This window comes from Coregonus clupeaformis, chromosome 7 (genome assembly GCF_020615455.1).
Source record: "Coregonus clupeaformis isolate EN_2021a chromosome 7, ASM2061545v1, whole genome shotgun sequence".
Lineage (NCBI taxonomy): Eukaryota > Metazoa > Chordata > Actinopteri > Salmoniformes > Salmonidae > Coregonus > Coregonus clupeaformis.
Genome location: NC_059198.1, coordinates 6,553,354 through 6,577,713, shown reverse-complemented (window position 1 = coordinate 6,577,713; position 24,360 = coordinate 6,553,354). Strand labels below are relative to the sequence as shown.

General features: G+C 43.8%; 2 protein-coding genes across 3 annotated transcripts; one reads left to right on the top strand and one right to left on the bottom strand.

Moving 5' to 3' along the window:
* Window positions 1–373: 373 nt before the first annotated feature.
* LOC121568848 (zinc-binding protein A33) lies at window positions 374–8,117 on the top strand. Of its 2 annotated transcripts, none has more exons than XM_045221077.1 (6): window positions 374–1,190; window positions 5,497–5,592; window positions 5,748–5,978; window positions 6,110–6,132; window positions 7,181–7,299; window positions 7,453–8,117. In XM_045221077.1, exons 1-6 carry the CDS (start codon window positions 852–854, stop codon window positions 7,992–7,994), a joined length of 1,350 nt encoding a protein of 449 aa, XP_045077012.1. In that variant the 5' UTR covers window positions 374–851; the 3' UTR covers window positions 7,995–8,117. The 2 variants fall into 2 exon arrangements, with proteins under 2 accessions (XP_045077012.1, XP_041735234.1); XM_041879300.2 differs by lacking the exon at window positions 374–1,190 and adding an exon at window positions 2,164–2,945.
* A 709-nt stretch (window positions 8,118–8,826) lies between these two features.
* Window positions 8,827–19,215, bottom strand: LOC121568849 (long-chain fatty acid transport protein 1-like). The gene is made up of 13 exons (XM_041879302.2): window positions 18,721–19,215; window positions 18,140–18,307; window positions 17,541–17,935; window positions 16,385–16,552; window positions 15,063–15,132; window positions 14,817–14,908; window positions 14,534–14,643; window positions 12,395–12,604; window positions 12,054–12,180; window positions 11,720–11,857; window positions 11,387–11,551; window positions 10,702–10,848; window positions 8,827–10,555 (listed from the first exon to the last, which is right to left on the bottom strand). Exons 2-13 carry the CDS (start codon window positions 18,304–18,306, stop codon window positions 10,398–10,400), a joined length of 1,947 nt encoding a protein of 648 aa, XP_041735236.2. The 5' UTR covers window position 18,307; window positions 18,721–19,215; the 3' UTR covers window positions 8,827–10,397.
* Window positions 19,216–24,360: the final 5,145 nt, after the last annotated feature.

Sequence of the window (24,360 nt, the reverse complement as noted above, 5' to 3'; positions counted from 1 at the left end):
CCAAAAACGTTGAACATTGTACTCCCATTGAATTTTAGCTAGTGGTGGCTAATCTTAGCTGACGTTTGTAGTGCCTGTTTAATGACATCCGAACCATGGACTAAAGTTTCTCCTGGCTAATAGACTACTTTCAGGGTTAGGAACCATCTAACATTAAGTTGTAAACTACTGAACCTCTTGGTAATAAAGATAAGGCTATTTATGTCTCATGCATGATTTATCCTACATTTTGAGTACCTTAAAAGGTTGGGCAATAACACCCCGTTTTTAACATATTCTTTTTAACCCCTGCCCCCATTCCTCCTTGGGTCAGTGTGAAGTCGGTCACTCATGTCAGTCTCTTCAGTCAGCTATATTGTAGGGTGGGGTGAACCACCATATGTGGGCTCAGTTGAATGTCTCTGTCATTGGATGGCTGTGTGTGTGTGTGTGTGTCAGTAGTACCTCGGAATCAGAAGCGTCCTGGTCGGTGTCAGCGCTGGTGTACATTTGCATAGTAGCTGGAGTCGATCTTTGTACATACTTCATGTTGCTCTTCAGAAGGGTCGGTCAGGGAAATTATTCTCAGTTGATTTCTAATTCTTCTGTGAGGTGATAATATTCTTCTCAAAAGGTAGTTAATTATAATCACAAATGATAATAATTTTCCCGTTCAGGTTCTCTTTTGGCACAAATTAGATATTGACTTGTGCCGCTATTCAATGTCACTATAAAGTTCACTCTTGATTTACAAAGCTTGGAGTAAAATAAATGTCAGAGGGGCGAAGGCTCACAGGCCAGCGTAACCATATCTGAGCCACTGCGGCCTGTTATAGATGCATACAGGAGTCCAGCTCTAGCTCTGTGGGAGAATGGAGGCCAAAGCTTCCTCTATCCTGGAGGATGATGATCTCTCCTGTGCTGTATGTAGAGAGGTCTTCTCTGTTCCTGTGGTTCTCAGCTGCCATACCTGTGGCTGTAGCTTCTGCAATCCCTGTCTGGATGAGTTCTGGGAGCAGCAGGGTTCTGAAATATGTCCTTTGTGCATCATCGACTACCCTAGAGGTCCTCAGAGAACGTGTGAGGAACACAGGGACAAACTGAAGATCTTCTGTGTCACGGACCTGCAGCCTATCTGTGATTATCATTGGTCAGTTGACCATAAGGATCACAAAGTGTACCCAATAGCTGAAGCAGTGGTGGACTGCAAGGTAAGCTGTGACAGTACATCTATTTAGTGTTTAAATCTATTCCCAGTGCAGGATTTGATCCTTGTGGGCTAACTCCCACTACCCAAACTATTGGGTTACTATAATAATAGCTTCAGCAACCAGAATGCACGTTCAGCTAAATGCCACTAAACTTTAACAACTTTGTCCCCAATAAATAGTCCCTACGTGTGGCAAAAACATTAGTTGTTTTGATGTTCCTCTTATAAAACCCATTATTCTGATTTGAATGAGAGTGTCAGGCACCAGAAAGCTGGACAGAACAAAAAAATGAATACATTAAAGGGATAGTTTTTAGAAAGTTTGGCATATTTTCAACTTCCCTAGGGTGTTGTTGTTTCCACCAAACCGTTTTTAAATGAGCTCGCTGGTTATTTAGTAACATCCAGAAACAACAACACCCTAGGTCGAAAATGAGCTAAACTTAAAAACATTAAAGAAACTATACCTTTAAGACATTATAGGGTCATCATATTTGCTTATGACAAGTCTTACAAATGCATTACAACCACATCATCATGCATTATACATGTAGGCTTTGGGTAAAGTGTTACCAACAAATGCAGGTTAATAATTTACAGTGACTTAAATGGACTTTAGGACAAAATACAAAAAATAGTAAATTATGGCCCATTTGCACAACAATTTAGTGTTTTAAGACATCTTGGACCATGGGGCGCTTTCAGGACAGGGATTTGTCAAATGTTAGACCCAGCACTTAGTCAAGGCTAAGTTGGACTGTGGAAAATGTTTCAGGGGTCAGTGGAGGGGTATTTTCTTACCCTCCTCCCTCCCACCTAATAGATTCTCCCCACCTATTAATACTCACCGTCTTCCCATCTTTTCTTGGTTATTGTGTTTCTTCCCAGACTCTGATGGACCATATCATTCTTATGCAATATGCTGCCCCCACCAGTCTTGTCTTGTGACTTATTAAATGATCAAATGATTATTGCATCACCATCATCAAAATGTTATTGGCTGTTTAAGGCAGACCCCCTGGCATCATCACTCTGACGTGCCAATCTTCCCCCCTCTTCAACAACACTGATCTCAGAACACTGCGTCAATGAAGTGGGACTATCACTCACTCTCTGGTCTTCCTTCAAAGATATTTGGTGGATAGCTGTGTTTTATTATGCAGTGGGAGGTGTTTATTTGCATATCCACTACTCAAGCCGATGGAAGCCCTATGGACATATTAATTTCCTTTAAGTATTAAAGTTGAACTGGGGTAGACCCCAGAGAACCCCGGCAACAGGGGTGGGAGGAGCATAGTAACCTTATCTGACCCTGCTGCTGCTCCAGCCCTGTTTTAAAAACCTGATAGGCAGAATGGCGTCCAGGCACCGTGAAGACGATCTCTCCTGCCCCATCTGTGGAATTATCTTCAACCAGCCCGTGGTGCTCTCCTGCAGACACAGGTTCTGTAAAACATGCCTTCAGGACAGCTGGAGTACCCAGGAAGGTGAGGACGACTGCCACTTCTGCCCTCTGTGCTGGAGACGTTCCTCCATGAATGAGATTGTGGTGAACACCATTCTGGAGAAGACCTGCGAGTCCTTCAGGAAGGAGATGAGCAGCAGGAATAACCCTATGGCGTGTAAGGAACATGGAGAGATACTCACACTCTTCTGTCTGGACGATCTGCAGCCCATCTGTGTTGCGTGCCAGACGTCGGCGGTACACAAGGGGCACAGGCTCTACCCCATTGGGGAAGGTGCACACGACTGTAAGGTAGGCAAGCACAACCTTAGTTGTCTTCATGGTGCTGTCAGTGTCACGGTCACTGAATGTCTCTCATCATCTATACCCTTGCTCTTAACTTTGCTTGTCAGAGGGAAACTCACTTTCATCTGTATGTTCAGTCTCATCTAACCTCCGGCTGTCATCCTTTACCGCCCGCATTGTCAAATAACAATTTTTTTGTAGCCCAAAACTTTCACAAGTTGCTAAACCAGCAGCACTTCTATCATCATGAAAAGTATCATATTTTACTTTGTTTTTTACAGTTTTGTGTTGTAAAACCCTTTATGTTATAGAAATCACCTTTGACATGATGGTTAATAGGGGGTTTGGAATCACTCTATTAATAGATTCATATTTTGGGTTGGTCACTGCTTGGGCCCCTGGGAGGAATGAAACTAGATCCCAGAAGGCTTCTCAAGTGTGCCCCTCTACATTCCACTCCTCGCCTGTCCCACCATCTGTCTTTGACCCAGTTCTAGGGACAAGGCAGCTTTCACCTAGACACATTTTAATCTTAGAATTTAATACTCAAAGACAACATCAACAGAGCATGAATCATGAGCTTGAGTGTGCCTCACAATGCAGAAAACTCAATGTCCAAACTTTCTACATACAGTGGGGAGAACAAGTATTTGATACACTGCCGATTTTGCAGGTTTTCCTACTTACAAAGCATGTAGAGGTCTGTCATTTTTATCATAGGTACACTTCAACTGTGAGAGACGGAATCTACAACAAAAATCCAGAAAATCACATTGTATGATTTTTAAGTAATTAATTTGCATTTTATTGCATGACATAAGTATTTGATACATCAGAAAAGCAGAACTTAATATTTGGTACAGAAACCTTTGTTTGCAATTACAGAGATCATACGTTTCCTGTAGGTCTTGGCCAGGTTTGCACACACTGCAGCAGGGATTTTGTCCCACTCCTCCATACAGACCTTCTCCAGATCCTTCAGGTTTCGGGGCTGTCGCTGGGCAATACAGACTTTCAGCTCCCTCCAAAGATTTTCCATTGGGTTCAGGTCTGGAGACTGGCTAGGCCACTCCAGGACCTTGAGATGCCTCTTACGGAGCCACTCCTTAGTTGCCCTGGCTGTGTGTTTCGGGTCGTTGTCATGCTGGAAGACCCAACCACGACCCATCTTCAATGCTCTTACTGAGGGAAGGAGGTTGTTGGCCAAGATCTCGCGATACATGGCCCCATACATCCTCCCCTCAATATGGTGCAGTCGTCCTGTCCCCTTTGCAGAAAAGCATCCCCAAAGAATGATGTTTCCACCTCCATGCTTCACGGTTTGGATGGTGTTCTTGGGGTTGTACTCATCTTTCTTCATCCTCCAAACAAGGCGAGTGGAGTTTAGACCTAAAAGCTCTATTTTTACCTCATCAGACCACATGACCTTCTCCCATTCCTCCTCTGGATAATCCAGATGGTCATTAGCAAACTTCAGACGGGCCTGGACATGCGCTGGCTTGAGCAGGGGGACCTTGTGTGCGCTGCAGGATTTTAATCCATGACGGCGTAGTGTGTTACTAATGGTTTTCTTTGAGACTGTGGTCCCAGCTCTCTTCAGGTCATTGACCAGGTCCTGCCGTGTAGTTCTGGGCTGATCCCTCACCTTCCTCATGATCATTGATGCCCCACGAGGTGAGATCTTGCATGGAGCCCCAGACCGAGGGTGATTGACCGTCATCTTGAACTTCTTCCATTTTCTAATAATTACGCCAACAGTTGTTGCCTTCTCACCAAGCTGCTTGCCTATTGTCCTGTAACCCATCCCAGCCTTGTGCAGGTCTACAATTTTATCCCTGATGTCCTTACACAGCTCTCTGGTCTTGGCCATTGTGGAGAGGTTGGAGTCTGTTTGATTGAGTGTGTGGACAGGTGTCTTTTATACAGGTAACGAGTTCAAACAGGTGCAGTTAATACAGGTAATGGGTGGAGAACAGGAGGGCTTCTTAAAGAAAAACGAACAGGTCTGTGAGAGCCGGAATTCTTACTGGTTGGTAGGTGATCAAATACTTATGTCATGGAATAAAATGCAAATTAATTACTTAAAAATCATACAATGTGATTTTCTGGATTTTTGTTTTAGTTTCCGTCTCTCACAGTTGAAGTGTACCTATGATAAAAACTACAGACCTCTACATGCTTTGTAAGTAGGAAAACCTGCAAAATAGGCAGTGTATCAAATACTTGTTCTCCCCACTGTATCTTGCTCTGGCACGTTGACTTTATGAATCTGTGTGTAGCCATTTTGTTTCATCATCATCATCTCCACCCTCTCTTGTCACTCAATCACATGATCCAAACTCTGTTAATGTTGCCGTGGCATTAGCTAGGTCCAGCTATCAATTGAGCTGGATCTTCCAGTCAAGGAGGTATTGTGACCTTTCACACATGCAGCTGAATGCTGTGATGGGGCTGCGATGCAGCGGTACCTGGCAGTTGAAAGCAACACATTGTGCTCGTGGCCAGCCTGACCCTGTAGTATGTGTTAAAGTGTTAATATCTTGCCATTCCATTCCAGGAGGAACTTAAGACTGCACTGACGCCATTGAAGGAGAAGCTGCAGCTGTACAAGAAGGCTATGATCATCTGTGATCAAACGGCAGAGCACATCAAGGTAGGGTATTGTATTTCTAGCGCTTTAGAAAGATTTTGATGGTGTCCTTTTTGAATGAATACATCTTGTAATGCTCATGGAACACATCATCAGTAATGTAACCTGGGGTCATTGAGTGTTTCAGGTCTTTCATTTCTAAACATGTCTAATTCCAGAACCAGGTTGAGCATACTGAAAGGCAGATAAAGGATGAGTTTGAAATCCTTCGCCAGTTCCTGAGAGATGAGGAGGCAGCCAGATTGCATGCTCTGAAGGCAGAGGAGGATCAGAAGAGTCTGCTTATAAAGGAGAAGATTGAGGAGATGTCCAACGAACTGACGTCCCTCTCAAACACCATCAGAACCGTAGAGCAAGAGATGAGGTCTCAGGACATCCCATTCTTACAGGTATACACAGTATGAAGTTAAACCCTACTTACAGTACAAAGGGAATTCCCAAAACAAAATATAAAAACATAACATGCATGTGGAATGGTGTGGCTGTCCATCTAAAAGCGATACATTTCTTTTCTTTTCAGAACTACAAGGATATCATCAAGAGGTAAGTGGAGTCAGGAATAGCCGTCGGTTTGACCAATGGGTTGATGTCATGAGCTAACAGAGGCTAAATACAAAAATAGACAGAGACCCATACTGCCTCACTATCATGTGCCCATAATATACTCATGAAAACAGTGATCTAGCTAGTGAATGTGGCAGACACATCTAAGGCTCACGTGTGTTTCCAGATTCAACTATTATCTTAACTTAGTTCTAGAATCAATCAGATCAAGCATTAACCGGCGATAGCCAATACCTGCATAGCTGATGTTCTGGCGGTGTCGGAGGAGTAACTGTGTTGGAACTGTCAAAACGGTGAGCAGATGCTCTTGATCATAGTCAGAAAGCCACACCCTCCCACTCACGTTAAAAGTTTAGAACGAGAAAGTTTAGGCAATATAGAAATAATGAATAGAAAATCATAAAAATAATGAGCATTTGTATCAGCCTAATTGAGGTGTAGATTACATCTCAAACTCCAGTGTTCGAAATTGTAAACAAGGCGACTCAAGCAGCCAATAGCAATGTCCGCATTAGGTATAATGCCAGGAGCCGCTTGTGGATTTGACAGCTCTAACACAGTTCCACCTCCGACACTGCCAAAACAACCGCTATGTGGATGTCGGCTAAAGTGGATCTGATTGAATAGAGCCCTTAAAGGTAGACTCAGCGATATGACGTAGGTGTACAAAGTAAACAGCATAAAACAACTAAGAGAGTTAAAGCGAGAGGCTAAACTTCTCCGCTATTTTGGTCCCTACCACGCTTTAACAGCATGAAGCGAACCCATGCACACGTATGACTGTGTGAGAGCGAAGTCTTGCATCTCACTCATCGCAATATCTGCGGTGCTGCTCGTGGCAAAGTCATTTTACTGAGTCTACCTTTAATAAAAACAGATCATTATGTTCAAATGAACTTTACTTTTACACAAAATAGCAATGAATATGATACAATACATCATACATCAATTTCATGGTAAAATAATATATATTTTTTTCTGGTATAATAGACAGGATATGACTCATCACTGAATGTCATCATTCCAGAACCTGGCGTTTGCCGCTGGATCCAAAGATGATTCCTGGAACTCTGATTGACGTGGCAAAGCACCTGGGTTCTGTAAAGTTCAACATCTGGGACAAGATGAAGAGCATCATTCAATATAGTGAGTATTAATCAAATATGAGTAGGTAGAAGTGACTGTACTGTTCCCTCACAGGAAATAAAGTTATTCCATATATTTAATTTAATCTCAGTTCTGCCCTTTCTATCACCTCTCTCTTCCATTTGAGGCTCATCTCTTCTCCTCTCTCCCCAGCTCCTGTGACTCTGGACCCCAACACAGCCGCTAGCTGCTTCATCCTGTCTGAGGATCTAACCGTGGTCCAGTGCTGCTCCCAGGTCTTCAAGCTCCCCAACAACCCTGAGAGGTTTGACGTCAGCGCTGAGTTACTGGGCTCTGAGGGGTTCTGCTCTGGCCGCCACAGCTGGGAGGTGGAGGTAAAGGATAATACATACTGGGTGATAGGCGTGGCCAGCGAGTCCATCAACAGGAAGGGCAAGCACGTGCTGACGCCGGCCGAGGGCTTCTGGACTATACGCTTCCGCAACGGCGAGCACAAGGCGTGCACGGCACCGTGGGCGCCCTTGACCATGATGAGCAAGGAGCCCCAGGTCATCAGGGTGGTGTTGGACATGGACAGGGGCAAGGTGACCTTCTTTGACCCCAGGGAGAGGACGCCCCTCTATACGTTTACAGACCTCATCTCACCCCGGGTGTTCCCTTACTTCTGCACGGCCTGTAAGGAACACCCACTGAGACTGCTGCCCGTCAGGTTGTCTGCTGCTGTGGAGCACTAGAGAGCTCCATGGAGGCTCAGTTACTTACAGATATTGATCCAGTTGTGTTTACTACCTAGTCCTAGAAGATAAAGGCTGATCACTTGGAAGGGACAGTCTGGAATAAAGCATGTAATGGTCTTATGTTTGTGAGTATTATGTGTCTACAGATGATGTACACCGAGTATACCAAACATTAGGAACATCTTCCTAATATTGAGTTGCACCCCTTTTGCCCTCAGAACAGCCTCAATTCGTCGGGGCATGGACTCCACAAAGTGTAGAAAGCATTCCACAGGGATGCTGGCCCATGTTGAATCCAATGTATCCCACAGTTGGGTCAAGTTGGCTGGATGTCCTTTGGGTGGTGGACCATTCTTGATACACATGGGAAACTGTAGAGTGTGTGAAACCCAGCAGCGTCACATTTCTAAACACACACAAACCGGTGTGCCTGGCACCTACTACCATACCTCGTTCAAAGGCACTTACATCTTTTGTCTTGCCCATTCACCATCTGAATGGCACACATACACAATACTAGTCTCAATTGTCTCAAGGCTTAAAAATCCTTCTTTAACCTGTCTCCTCCCCTTCATCTACACTGATTGAAGTGGATTTAACAGGTGACATAAATAAGGCATCTCAGCTTTCACCTGGATTCATCTGGTCAGTCTGTCATTGAAAGAGTAGGCATTCCTAATGTTTTGTACAGTCAGTGTACATGTTGACTTGAAAAGTACCAAGTCTTGAAATAGGTAGAAACTAGTTAGCAGCCCTAAAAGGGTACAAGTTTGTCCTAGAATGCCAGAGCCCTTATAACTCTGTTCTGAATCACAACATAACACTGGTGTCTTTTACAAACCTTTATTTTTGAGTAACACCTAAACAAATGTATGGAAATGGAGAGCTAGAATAATGTTCACAATCAATTATATCTACAATATTACTCTGAGAAAATGCTTTATTACATAATAATAGGGCACCCATGATCGCTGACTTACTGACACATTTTCAAGATATTGTTTAAATAATGTTCTTTCTTCTGTATTGGAGTTCCTTAGTCAGGTTAAGCATACCACCCCAATCGTTTCAGGACACACACAGGGCTTCCACAGGGTTCCCACAAGGCACATAATATCAATGTGTGTGAACCTGAGTGGTCAGTAAGTGCACATCATCCATTACTTCAAACATGTTAAGTGATCAGCTTTAGTTTTAAGTAAAATGATGTCATCTCGCAATCTAAACTTCTACGGTTAGTTAGTGCTTGGAATAAGAGGCATGTTTAGCTGCGTCATGTTCTATCATACTACTAACACACAGGTAGTAACACCTCATCCAACATGGACACTCAAGCATTGCTAAAACCTGTTAAGTATTTTGTTCTATTACATGGTGGTGTTCGTGGCACACAACTATTACAAGGTTGGGAGCAAATAGCCTGTAACACAATATTCTTCAAGAATATCTCAACGACTGCAGTATATTCAATCACAGCTCTCATCTCTTTTACAGTCTCATTGTAACAAAGACAAATGCTGTCATTGTAACAGACGTCCTGGTTTCAAGTAAAAACTTACTCTACTCTATGTGCATTGTAGTGTTGAAGGCTTTCATTTGGCTAAACTAAGAAACACAAATGAAGAAATAAAACGGGGGAAAATGCCCTCGTACAACCTTGTCCTTGGATGTTATTGATACAGTGTTAAAACATTGTTTTGTAACAGTTCTAAGGTTTTCCTATTGATTGATCAGTAGCCCTTCAGTCCCCTGATCTAGTCTAGATCCAGGGTGCTGGTGTAAGGAGAAACACTGATACATGGAGACGTCGGCAATAACACTATTTAAAGCCTGCAGGTGTAATGCTTTATAAACGTGTTATAAGCACACATGAGCCTTTATAATGGTTTATAGTAAAGCTCATACTATGTTATTTTTCGCAACATATCAAAATATCAACTGACAAAACATTTCTGGTATTTAGACAGGATCATTATGAGTTGACTATAAGACATTATAAGGGGTCATACATGCTTAAGACAAGTCGTACAATGCATTATAACGGCATGATAAGGCTTTTCCACTCCGTCTCCAGTATCTGAGACCTTGACAGTCACTCTCCTAAAGCCGGGTGTACACTACATGACTTTCAAAATCCTAACATCGCTGAGCCTCTCACATTAAACGACCGTCTTTCCTGTAGGTTTCTTTGTCTTGCCAACGTATTGATGCGCACACTAAACAATGTGGCACAGACGGGGGTCACACGCTAGAAGACTCTTCACTTGGTCGTGAGGATTGTCCATATCACGCTGTCTGGCGAAAACAATGATGTGATTAGATTTAACGTAGCTACAACGAGCTGTGGCTCAAAGCAGCCTCATAAACGTGTAGTGTACACCCAGCTTAAAGTAGTCCATCTCATAGAGCCATCCTACCCTCCACTATAGCACTGTGTAGCTCCTCATTCACAGCCTCATAACGCCCTGCTCTGGAGTTCAAAAAGTAGATCTGGTCAGTTGATATGCGCGGGTCGTATCCCTCCCTCTGAAACCGGGTCTTCTGGATTTTAAAGGTACCTAGGAGAGGGAAACAAAGATAATAGGCCATTAATATATTCCATTGTTTCTTGGAATGAGCATTAGATGCTTCATGCAAGGCCTTATAAAAAACACAATTGATTGATATTTCACATTAGAATTAGCCTTGTGTCCAGTCCACTCACCTGTGGTGTCTACTTGTGGGGAAATGCGTAGGAACACGGGGCGGGCGTAAGGGGGCAGGGCCTGTTGGACCTCTCGCAGGAACGCATCACAGTCAAATGTCCCTGTTGGGTCTGCGATGGCAGCCATCCCTGCCTTACCTTCCACATCTAGGGGGAGACAAACAAACACGTCAGGCTGCACCATGCTGCAAAGTCTTCCTCATCACTCAACCCCCCTGTTGACTGGTCGAGTTTTACATTTATTTGACAGGGACAATGCTGTCAAATCAACATTTAAAAAGGCCCAATACAGCTGTTTTTACATCAATATCAAATCATTTCTGGGTAACAATTAATTACCTTACTGTGATATTTTTCCATTAAAATTGTCAAAAATAAACAAATAGCTTTTTAGCAAAAAACTATTTCTCAAGCAAGAATTTTGTATGGGAGTGGTTTGAGTGGAGAGGGGACAACTGAAAACTAGCTGTTACTGGCAGAGAGGTTTGGAACGCTGTTATTGGTCGATTAACTAGATTTACTGCCTGGTGATGGCACCAGGCAAGCCAAAACTCCACCCATGCAAACAGGAAAAACTGAATTTTGACTGCACTGGGCCTTTAAGTGGAAGAGTAACTCCTTATTTCACCACCTGTCACTATCATACATGTAAAATGGTGCACATAGAGTCTGAACTTCATCTCACCTGGTACATATACCCCATACACAGCCACATCAGCCTGGCCCAGCAGACCACTCAGTGTTCCCTCCACCTCGGTAGTGGAGACGTTCTCTCCTCTCCAGCGGAACGTGTCCCCACTGCGGTCCCGGAAGTACATGTAGCCCAGCTCATCCATCACCAACACATCCCCTGGGAGGAGGTAGAGCGAGGTGAGTTGATGACACATTACATTGTGGTAAAGATAATGAGAAGATAAGGACTGATATAATAATAGCATGAATTCCAAGTATGATAACCCAAGTAAACATAAGAAATCCATTGTTATTGTTTAATCACACTAAGGGCCTGTGGGTTTACCTGACAGATATGCAGAGTCGTTTTTCTTGAAGACGTTGTTGGCAATCTTCTTCCTGGTGTCGTCCTGGTTGGCGTAGCCATCAAACCTCCGTAGCGGGTCCTGTTGGTTGATCCTTCCCACCAGCAGCCCTGGCTCCCCTGAAGAGAGGAGGAGGTACATGGAGAGGTCAATCAATCCAAGCATAGTTATGAATCCCTTTTTACATCACTTTTTCACAACATGCTTTACAGTTACCCAGGTTAACATTCACACAGTTGGTTTTGTAAAATTCCTATATTTATCGATATCGTGTCTAAAAATGTTGACTTTCGATATCGGTGCCCATTTACTTACCAGGGCGGCAGGGCACACACAGGCCGTGCCTGTCCCGCACCAGCTCTGTGGTCTCCTCATCCACCTTCATGAGGCAGATGGGATACACGTTGGGAAGGATGCGGCTGTTGAACCCACAAGCTCCCACCTGGACAGTGGAGAAGACATAAAAAGTATTTGATACCGCAGGAAGATCTTTATGTAAATAAGAAATAATAATGGCCCAATAATAGATCCTTGAGGTACACCACATTGAATTGTGGCTCTACAAAAGTCACAGACTTTAGCAAAAACATATTGCTCTCTATTATTTACATAATTGTTGATTGAGGCAGTTGATGACATTGCCCATGACCCCTTACCTTGCCGTCCATGTTGGCGATGCTACAGTTGCATTCGGTGGCTCCGTAGAACTCTCCGACCTGGGCCACCCCAAAGCGCTCGGTGAAGGCCTCCCAGACGCTAGGGCGTAGCCCATTCCCCACCGCCAGGCGAACCTGGTGACCCTTCTCAGATGGCCGCACCGGCTGGGACAGCAGGTAGCGACAGATCTCCCCTATGTACTGTACCACCTAGTGGACGGATGGGGAACAGCGTATAAATCAGATTTAAATTCAATGCGGGTTTCAATCAAAAAATCATATAGCTGCATATCGACCACTCAAGTCAGGTGTTGTTCCTATCCACATAGAATAGACCCATGGGGCGGCGCACAATTGGCCCAGCGTCGTCCAGGGTAGGGGAGGGAATGGCCGGCAGGGGATGTTGGTAGAGCATGGCGTTTGCAACGCCAGGGTTGTGGGTTCGATTCCCACGGGGGGGGCAGTATGAAAAAATAAAAAAATATAATGTATGCACTCACTAACTGTAAGTCGCTCTGGATAAGAGCGTCTGCTAAATGACTAAAAATGTTTGTTTTTTTAAGAATAAGATACAGTCGGAAGTATACATACACTTAGGTTGGAGTCATTAAAACTCATTTTTCAACCACTCCACAAATTTATTGTTAACAAACTATAGTTTTGGCAAGTCGGTTAGGACATCTACTTTGTGTATGACACAAGTCATTTTTCAAACAATTGTTTACAGACAGATTATTTCACTGTATCACAATTCCAGTGGGTCAGAAGTTTACATACACTAAGTTGACGGTGCCTTTAAACAGCTTGGAAAATTCCAGAAAATTATGTCATAGCTTTAGAAGCTTCTGATAGGCTAATTGACATCATTTGAGTCAATTGGAGGTGTACCTGTGGATGTATTTCAAGGCCTACCTTCAAACTCAGTGCCTCTTTGCTTGACATCATGGGAAAATCAAAAGAAATCAGCCAAGACCTCCAAAAAATTTTTTGTAGACCTCCACAAGTCTGGTTCATCCTTGGGAGCAATTTCCAAACGCCTGAAGGTACCACGTTCATCTGTACAAACAATAGTACGCAAGTATAAACACCATGGGACCACGCAGCCGTCATACCGCTCAGGAAGGAGACACGTTCTGTCTCCTAGAGATGAACGTACTTAGGTGTGAAAAGTGCAAATCAATCCCAGAACAACAGCAAAGGACCTTGTGAAGATGCTGGAGGAAACAGGTACAAAAGTATCTATATCCACAGTAAAACGAGTCCTATATCGACATAACCTTAAAAGGCTGCTGAGCAAGGAAGAAGCCACTGCTCCAAAACCGCCATAAAAAAGCCAGACTACGGTTTGCAACTGCACATGGGGACAAAGATCTTACTTTTTGGAGAAATGTCCTCTGGTCTGATGAAACAAAAATATAACTGTTTGGCCATAATGACCATCGTTATGTTTGGAGGAAAAAGGGGATGACTTGCAACCCGAAGAACACCATCCCAACCGTGAAGCACAGGGGTGGCAGCATCAGCGACTGGTGCACTTCACAAAATAGATGGCATCATGTGTTAAAGCTTGGTCGCAAATGGGTCTTCCAAAAGGACAATGATCCCAAGCATACTTCCAAAGTTGTGGCAAAATGTCTTAAGGACAACAAAGTCAAGGTATTGGAGTGGCCATCACAAAGCCCTGACCTCAATCCTATAGAAAATTTGTGGGCAGAACAGAAAAAGCGTGTGCGTGCTAGGAGGCCTACAAACCTGACTCAGTTACACCAGCTCTGTCAGGAGGAATGGGCCAAAATGCACCCAACTTATTGTGGGAAGCTTGTGGAAGGCTACCCGAAACGTTTGACCCAAGTTAAACAATTTAAAGGCAATGCTACCGAATACTAATTGAGTGTATGTAAACTTCTGACCCACTGGGAATGTGATTAAATAAATAAAAGCTGAAATAAATAATTCTCTCTACTAATATTCTGACATCTCACATTCTTAAAATAAAGTGGTGATCCTAACTGACCTAAGACAGGGATTTTTTCCTGGGCCTAAATGTCAGGAATAGTGAAAAACGGAGTTTAAATGTATTTGGCTTAGGTGTATGTAAACTTCCGACTTCAATTGTACATAAGCTTTTTTTCTACTTACAGTGCAGTTGTGCTTGATGCAATCTTCCCAGAAGCGACTGGCTGAGAATTTCTTCTTCACCACCACAGTGAGTCCATTGATGAGACACTGGCCTACACCCATGATGTTACCTGTACAGGAGACGAACATGGGCCAGCCAGTGAGGGTGACAGGTTAGAGGACAGGAGAATCAGGACCACACTGTCAGACCAAACGACTCCTGAAAGACGGTGGAAGGTGGTGGGACAGAAACAAAGATGGAGAGAAAGATGAAGCCAGAGATGGATGAAGAGAAGACACACACCTGCAGAGTGGTAGAGGGGAAGGCAGTCATAGATGATGTCATCCTGGCGCATGCGGAAAGCATGGTAGCCAAACGCAGCGATACGGTAATACCTGGAGATAGAACAACACAAAAGGGATTCAATAATCAAATACATGAATGCAGTGGGTGCTAAGCTATGCTGTATCATTGGGAATCATCATACGCAGAAACACACCAGACAAGTGTATCGCTGCTGGACATTAAGGTGCTGAGACAGAGACTCACCGACTGTGCACCACTATGGCAGCTTTAGGGAGTCCTGTGGTGCCTGAGGTGTATATATAGAACAGACGATCTGTTTGGGTTGGCGGTTGTGGGGGAGGATGGTGAGAAGAGTGGAGCAGAGGGTGAAGAGAAGGACGGGGGGGGGGAACATGGGAGGGTGGAGGAAGGACAGAGGAAGGGAGGATGGAGAGAGGAAGGGAAGGTTAAATAACATGACTAAAACAAAACATTCTATTTACAACAGTGAGACTGACACTCACAACCACAGAGAGACAAGTGGCCACTGGTACCCACACAAACCAAGATGCTGACACCCACAAACACACACCGTCCTCACAACACATCTGATGAGAGCACAGAGACCCCAGAGAGGCCATTTAGCAAAACCCAGCATCTCCATAACACTCTCCGGGATGGCCAGCTGACTGACTGGACTGCCCACTGATATGCCTGAGACTGACTAAGCAATGTCCTAGAGAAAGTTTAGACAAATCTCTCCTTGAGTACCCCCAGCCTGTTCCAATTATTAGATCTACTCCCGTTCTAGCACACCTGATACAACTAATCAAGGGCTTGATGATTAGTTGACAGGTTAAATCAGGTATGCTAGTACCGGAATAGATCAAATACTTGGAATTGGCTGAGGGTATGTGAGGAGAAGTTAATTTGCCCTGGAGATAAGTTCTTACTAACACATGATTTAGTGACACAGAGCTCAGCTGACACCTGGAGCTGTCAATCAAAGCCACATCTGCCCTAGACTGTATCTGTGACACGCATACCAAAACATTACCAGGACTGAGTAGAATACAAAAGTCACCAGGAAAATCGGGATGGATCAATCATCTTAGGGCTTCCAATTTAGTCTTGGTAATTACAGCTCTTTGTCTGAGCGAGACAGTGAGTGACAAGGAAAAGTGGCTGAACTGTTTTATTTCACTTGAGAAAGTGAGGATGACAGAGGAATATTCATGTGGAATACACTCCATGGAATACAGATACATTTTTTCTTGTGGGATCATTTTACCCGTCAGCTCTGAACTACTAAGCTGTCAATGTGAGATGGGTATTATCAGATAGTTGTGGACTCTAGCTGAACTGTTTTACATATGGCGAGATACATTTTATCTTGTTGGAGACTGGCCAGAGATTGTGAGGTCTAAGTTACCTTGGCAGCAAAGAGCATAGTAGTGTGTAGTATTATGAGGTTATACACAATATAACATTCTGAAATGCTTCAAAAGAAGTGTCCAGCCACATGTATCTGTAAGTTATAGGAGACTGGATGAACAATAAGATGTGAGGGGAAGGAGGACACTCACCATTGAAGCTCTTGGGTGGGATGCAGGGAGGAGGGGGCAGTGTAGGGGCCGAGGCCAGGATAGGGTCCAGATTCTGGGCAGCCAGGGAGGCCAGACAGTCTACACTGAGCTCTCCAGTACAAAACCGCACCATCGACGGGCTCAGGGATGAGCTCACCTCCAACATGGCTGAGAAGACAAAGAAAGACAGGAGGGAGAGAAAGAGAGAGAGGAGGGAGAAGGAGAGAGAGAGAGAGGAAGGAGAGTGAGGAGAGAGAGAGGATAGAAGAGACAGAGTAGAGGAGTGAGCCATGGGATATTTCAGAAGGGGACTTTCACTGGGAGAGTGAATACAGAATTGAACGGTAGTTATCGATTAACTACCTGGTCAATGAAAGAGACAAATAATAATTTAGTCATTTACATTTTAGTCATTTAGCAGACGCTCTTATCCAGAGCGACTTAGAGGAGCAATTAGGGTTAAGTGCCTTGATCAAGGGCACAGACAGATTTTTCACCTAGTTGGCTCGGGGATTAGAACCAGTGACCTTTCGGTTACTGGCACTACGCTCTTAACCACTAAGCTACCTGACGCCCAGTACTCTATCGCCCAGTACTCTATCTTCTTACAAGAAAGATAGAGTACTGATGCATTATGCATAGAATGTTGACAAAAAAAAGTGCAACAAAACAAATGTCATCAGCAGACAGAACAACATAATGTTGACCCAGACAAGACCCAGACAAACAGAAAGCCAGACAGAATGTTGACCCATCCAGACAGAATGTTGACCCATCCAGACAGAATCGACAGACAGAATTCTGAGATGGAATATTGCAACAGACCATCAGAAAAAAATTGTTGGAACGCTTTATAAGGATAGCTAGAATTCTGAAATAAGCAGACGTAAGACTGTTGCCAGACAGTTGACCCACCCAGACGTACAGACAGACAGAATTCTGAGATGGAATATTGCATCAGGCCATCAGAACATTGGAAAATATATTTGGAATGCTTGAAAGAAGAAGCCTGCATTGACTAATTTAGGATCAGTTTTGCCTTTTAAATCATAATGTGTAAGAGGAGGGACCTGATCCTATATCAGCACTAGTACTCTGAGACACTGTGAATATGGGCCCCAAACCCCACATTTCCCCATCTCTGAATCCCACTTACCACCAGCCAGCTCGGCTCCGAACACGATCCCTCTGGACGCAGACATTCCAACACAGTGCAGGAGCGCGTCCCTCCGCAGGTTGAAGTTGATGAGGGCTGCCTCCACCCCCACCTTAGCCAGGCCCAGCCAGAGGGCCACCTGCAAGGGCCGGCTTTCCATGAAGAGGGCCACCACATCCCCCGGGGCCCAGCCCTGGGCCAGAGCCCATTGGGCCACAGCGTTAGACAGCAGGTCCAGCTGGGTGAAGGTCCACGTCTCTCCTGTGGCGTCGTAGATGAGGGCGGGTTTATTTGGGTGCTGCTTCACCGTCTGGGCAAAGATGGAGGGGATATTGCTGTTGCGTCGTAGGTGGTGCCACAAGGCTATCTTGACTCGTAACAACACGTAAAGGCCACTGGAACGAGTAGAGAGAGGGAGATTGGGGAGATAATGTTACCATTTTACCATGACCTATAGTGATGATGACTGTAACTAGGAAAGGTACATTTCCTGAAGAAAATGTGTGTGCCTGCTTCAGCAGTCTAAAAGTATGTTTTATGGTTGTAGAAGAAGTTGAAGCAAGCACACTACACATTCTTAACAAATTAAAGGCACTCACTTGAGGTCTCTTTTGGCAGTGCGGACTACAATGTAGAGGTACTTCCAACCGCCTGTGCCCAGAAAGACCCCGAAGCCTGCTGCAAAGCTCCAGGACCAGGGGACCCCGAAGAGACGCAGCAGACCCAGCGATCCCAGAGACACAGAGGCACTGGCTGCATTGCGCATCCTAGCAGTGGAGGTGAGGAGTTTCAAAAGGGTGGGATAATTGAGAGAGAGAGAGATATAGGCCTACAACATGGCGTTAAAATGTAATGGCAGAGGGGTCAGGATAGATGGTGTACAACAGGTGGCAGTGGAGGACAGAGAGAGGTAAGAGTGCTTTATAAGTCTCTTATAAAAATGACTAACTTGACTGTAAATGACTACCTAACTTGAACAGTGAAAATGTAAACACGTGTCATTAATTAAAATTAAATGCGAGGTAGCCACGACCTTATAGCACATTTTATAGGATTACATACTGTAGGTGTTTGACCCGTGATTTATTTGTTGTTGTAGGCAGGCTAGTGAAAGTATGCTGTGCAAAAATGTAATCATATAATGTAGCGTTGCCTACAGAACGTAGGCCTAGTCACTTACCTATGATCATACACGACCCGACGACGAACTATTTGAGAGCGGTGTCCCTAACCTTTCACCTAGTAACCTCGTATTCTACAAAACGTTCAATAGCGCTATAGCCACTACCAGGCTTGTATACAAATTAGAATCGCCACCACACGCTGTTGAATGCGTTGCAAGGATAACATGTATCATTTGAAATATTGCTACATTAATACGTATCCAAATGTTACAACAGTTTAACTGTCACCACACCAAATAGCTATCAGAACAACGCCTCTCCTGTAACGTTAACAATGTATCAATTTATGAACATCAAATGCATAGCCTACGCGCTCTAACGAGTTTCGAAACAGCAGATTACCAGCCGAGAGGCTAAAATTATGGAATGACTAGACAGCTAATGGATACTTATCTAGTAGCCGAAATATAAGAATCACACTACTCAGTACTCCATATTGAATACTATTGCATTGCGACGACCATCAACAGCACCGCCCAAATTGTATAGTTCCTTCTCTGTGAACTCAGCCATTTGCTGCTCATCGAATTACCGACTCAATCCCATTGGCCGATGTTATGATGATGAAGGAAAATCCGCCTTTTCACCCGCCTGTTTCAGGTTCACTTCATCCAGTTGACCAATGATTCCAAGTGTTGCTACATATTGACAATATTAGGTCACATTCAGACAAATACTGTGTACTGTATACAGATATCCTACTGAAACTATATATGTGTGTGATGCAAAAAGCCCTGATCTATTCTATACTTTGTCATACAGAGGCTCTCAGGTAGACTATACTTTCCTTATGAGTCAAATAGTTTTGACCTCTACAGTAGCCTAATCCTTTCTACAAATGTTGAAATGAAACTTTGTCGAGGAGCAGCCGTTTATTTTGAATCATAATGAAGCAATTCCATGCTGCCATTTAAAGTAAACATAAACATTGCAGTCTGGTGGGTTACAACAAAGATTATCTATTATAATGACAAGATATTCAAGTGACTGCTCTAACAATGGAAATACATGTCCTCAAAGATGGAAGGCAGGCTGAGGAGGCGAGATCAGGTGGGACCATTCTAGCCAATGAGAGGGCAGATAAAGCGTGTGACCAACAGGCACAACTCTAATATAAAGAAAAAATAATCTAAGTTGCCGAAATGCCACGTGTAACAACCTAACCATTACGAAACGTCAATTCGATCAAATAAGCTTCACGTAACAAATTACCAATTACATTTTTTGTTGACCAAATTCGACACTCTCATTGACCTTCATACAAAAATTCCTCACTTCGTGGTCTTATTTTCATGGACAGATTTTGGGCGGTGTAAACCATCTCGCTTCGCCTCTTTCTCTCTGTTTACAAGCTTTACAACACAAATACAGTAGTAGAAATTAGAGACCGATAAACTCGCTGGTGTTTACAGGTTACCAAACTAAGTGAAACATCTCTAATGAGTTGACTATCCCATGATTGCCAATTGCTCTTCTGCTGATGGGTTTATGTCCACATACTTGTACTGTAGGCCTATGCATCGATGTACAGCATCTCAAACCTGTTTCACTTGGTGTTTTTGAGTTCTCTCTTCACTCAGTTCATCACAGAGAGTGTCTCCACAAATGGGAATAATACATTAATGGGTCAGTGTAGTCCGATTGTTATGTATGGTACGACGTGCTGTACGCCGTACTGTACGTTGTTATTGTTTATGACAGTGTGCTGCTTTACGGATTAATGGGTTGTCAGAATGAGTGGCACATGTCATTAAACGACAGAGTGATGTACAATGTGAAACTGTGCAGATGTGCGTTCTTCTACAGCTAGGCTATATATAACATTGGCGACGAAGATGGCTGAATTCAGCTTACATTTACATTACATTTTACATTTACATTTTAGTCATTTAGCAGACGCTCTTATCCAGAGCGACTTACAGTTAGTGAATACATCTTACCACCGCCAGCACCATTCCTCGCCGTGCCTGGTGAACCTCAAGTCCTGTGGAATAACTGACTAGAACAGGGGTGTCAAACTCATTTTAGCTCAGGGGCCACATGGAGGAAAATCTATTCCCAAGTGGGCCGGACCTGTAAAATCATGGTATATATAACTTAAAAACAACAACTTCAGATTGTTATCTTTGTTTTAACATTTACATTTTAGTCATTTAGCAGACGCTCTTATCCAGAGCGACTTACAGTTAGTGAATACCTTTTTTTTTTTTTCATACTGGTCCCCCGTGGGAATTGAACCCACAACCCTGGCGTTGCAAACGCCATGCTCTATCAACTGAGCTACATCCCTGCCGGCCATTCCCTCCCCTACCCTGGACAATGCTAGGCCAATTGTGCGCTGCCCATGAGTCTCCCGGTTGCGGCCGGCTGCGACAGAGCCTGGATTTGAACCAGGATCTCTAGTGGCACAGCTAGCACTGCGATGCAGTGCCTTAGACCACTGCGCCACTCAGGAGATCAACATAAAACATAAAGCTGGAGCCTGAGGACAGTGTGTCCAAAATAGTACAAGCACACCATCACTAAATGACTATTAATCATAAAACACCTCAAGTTTATTTGAAAATTCTAAAGAAAAAGAACACACAATGCCTCAGTGATTAACAGAACTGTTTCACAGATCACAGAACTATATCAGGGTGTCATTTCTCAGGCAGAAATGTAGATAAAAAGAACGAAATCCTGTTCCCCAAACAAGTGCAAGAACCACAGAGTCAAGAATAGGTTAAATATACAAATAAAATCAATTAAAAACAATAGCACATCAACATAAAAACATATAAAGATAAAGCTGGAGCCTGAGGACAGTGTGTCCAAAAGCACAACATCACTATTAATCATAAAACACCAAGTTATTTGAAAGTTCTGAGGACAAAGAACACACAAACACACAATGCCTCAGTGATTCACAGAAGTATATCACAGATCACAGAACTATATCAGGGTGTCTCATGCAGCACTTTAAGTGGGGTTGCATAGTTTATTTGACTCCTGATACCTGGCATCTTTTAGCTTTCACCAGCACATCAATATCAGGCGTCACATCCTGAGTGGCAGCCAACTTCAGGATGTGATTCAAGTGCTTGTCCGTGAGCCTTGAGCGCAGCTTTGTTTTATTTATGCTCATTACAGAGAACTTGCTCACAAAGATATGTGGTTCCAAACATGCACAACAGTTTTGCAGCGAGGGCTGTCAAGTTGGGGTAACCTGGCAAGAGATTCTGATAAAATGTGTCCAAGCCAGCTGCGGCAAATTTGCCCTTCAAATCCGAGTCACACTGCAAGTCTATTATTTCAAGTTGGATGCTGACGGGCAGATCAGAGGGATTCACGGTGAATGGCGAGCAAAAAACTTTGAAGTCTTTCTCCAGTTCACCAAAAATCTGAAAGCGTTGCTCAAACTCCCGTAACAGTCCCGTTATTTTATCTTTGAACCGCTTCATGTCTGCCACATGTTGGGTCGCGCACACATTTTTCAGACAGGGGAAGTGAGCTGCATCACCACCGGCGAGTTGCGTCTCCCACAATGACAGCTTCAACTTGAAAGAACGTATGCTGTCATAATACTGCGTGACAACTTTGTTGCGCCCTTGCAGCTGTTTGTTCAAGTTATTCAGGTGCTCTGTAACATCCACCATAAATGCAAGGTCCTGCATCCATTCTGCGGAATGAAATTCTAACACTGGCCCTTTTCTTCCATGAACTGTTCAATTTCTTCTCGTAAATCAAAGAAACGCCTCAGCACAGCACCTCGGCTTAACCATCTTACCTCAGTGTGGTATGGCAGGCCATAGATGTGGTCTTTCTCTCTGAGAAGGCTGTCAAACTGACGGTGATTCAGGCTTCTGGATCGGATGAAATTAACAGTTTGGATGACCACCTTCATGACGTTATCCATCTTTAATGACTTGCAACACAAAGCCTCCTGGTGCAAAATAGTGAAAAGTCAAAAAACCACGTCCTCCATTTGCAGATTGCACTTTCTCTCTGAACTTTGTCACAACGCCTGCTTTTTTCCCGATCATTGAGGGCGCACCATCTGTAGACAGGCTGACAGCGCGGGACCAGTCCACTCCGACCCTGTCCAGCGCGTCGACGAGTGCGGTGAAAATATCAGCTGCTGTCGTTGTATCTGTCATCGGCACCAACTCCACGAACTCCTCGGTGACGGTCAATGTGTCATCAACTCCGTGGATGAAAATGGCCAGTTGTGCAACATCTGTAATGTCCGTGCTTTCATCAATTGCAACCGAAAACGCAATAAATGACTTTACTTTTTGCTTCAACTGGCTGTCCAAATCCACTGAAAGATCGGAAATCCTGTCTGCAACTATGTTTCTTGTCAGGCTGATATTTACAAAAGCCTGACGCTTTTCAGGGCACACAAACTCCGCTGCCTTCATCATGCATGTTTTTACAAATTCACCCTCACTAAATTTTATTTTTATTTTTTATTTTTATTTATTTCACCTTTATTTAACCAGGTAAGCCAGTTGAGAACAGGTTCTCATTTACAACTGCGACCTGGCCAAGATAAAGCAAAGTAGTGCAATAAAAACAACACAGAGTTACATATGGGGTAAAAAAAAACAAAGTCAGAAATACAACAGAAAATATATATACAGTGTGTGCAAATGTAGCAAGTTATGGAGGTAAGGCAATAAATAGGCTATAGTGCAGAATAATTACAATAGTATTAACACTGGAATGCTAGATGTGCAAGAGATTATGTGCAAATAGAGATACTGGGGTGCAAAAGAGCAAAATAAATAACAATATAGGGATGAGGTAGTTGGGTGGGCTAATTTCAGATGGGCTGTGTACAGGTGCAGTGATCGGTAAGGTGCTCTGACAACTGATGCTTAAAGTTATTGAGGGAGATAAGAGTCTCCAGCTTCAGAGATTTTTGCAATTCGTTCCAGTCATTGGCAGCAGAGAACTGGAAGGAATGGCGGCCAAAGGAGGTGTTGGCTTTGGGATGGTTTTGAAGCCACTGCGATTTCATTAGCAATGAGTTAGCTAGCTTTCACTGCAGCGTCACTGATGTCTCGGCTGTGAGTAAACACAGACTGCTGTTTCTTCAGACCCGCCAACAGTTCATTCACCTTCTCTCTTCTCCGCTGTCCTTGAAAGTTGTCATATTTGTCGGCATGAAGACTCACATAGTGGCGACGAAGGTTATATTCTTTCAGCACCGCAACATGCTGTGAACACACCAAACATACAGCTTTCCCATTGAATTCCGTGAATAAATAGGAGGATGACCATTTTTCTTGGAACACTCTGCACTCTGCATCCACTTTTCTCTTTTTTGACAGAGACATATTGGGGCAATGAGGGTGCCAAAGCACATAATGTTAAAAGTAGAAGCCGTAATAAATATCGCGGGCAAAACAAAGTAGCTCATCCGGACTGGCTGCACGTGCTTGACGTACTTGCTCTGCCCCGGTATAAACAGTTTGCTTGCTTAACACAATTGCTATTGCGCCATCCAGTGGACGCAATTGGAACAGCAGTTTATTTTATTGAAAAATTGCAGCGCATTTTTATACTTTACAAAATCATCTCGCGGGCCGGATTAAACCCGTTTGCGGGCCTAATCCGGCCCGCGGGCCGGACGTTTGACACCCCTGGAC

Bases quoted from the DNA above. Each gene is read 5' to 3' on its own strand.
- LOC121568848 (XM_041879300.2), top strand. From the start codon at position 2,544: ATGGCGTCCAGGCACCGTGAAGACGATCTCTCCTGCCCCATCTGTGGA. The intron at 2,946-5,496 runs GTAGGCAAGCAC...ATTCCATTCCAG, and splicing joins AAGGTGCACACGACTGTAAG to GAGGAACTTAAGACTGCACT. The intron at 7,300-7,452 runs GTGAGTATTAAT...CTCTCTCCCCAG, and splicing joins GAAGAGCATCATTCAATATA to CTCCTGTGACTCTGGACCCC.
- LOC121568849 (XM_041879302.2), bottom strand. From the start codon at position 18,306: ATGCGCAATGCAGCCAGTGCCTCTGTGTCTCTGGGATCGCTGGGTCTG. The intron at 12,181-12,394 runs GTAAGGGGTCAT...TCCACTGTCCAG, and splicing joins TCGCCAACATGGACGGCAAG to GTGGGAGCTTGTGGGTTCAA. The intron at 10,556-10,701 runs GTGAGTGGACTG...TCCCTCTCCTAG, and splicing joins CCCACAAGTAGACACCACAG to GTACCTTTAAAATCCAGAAG.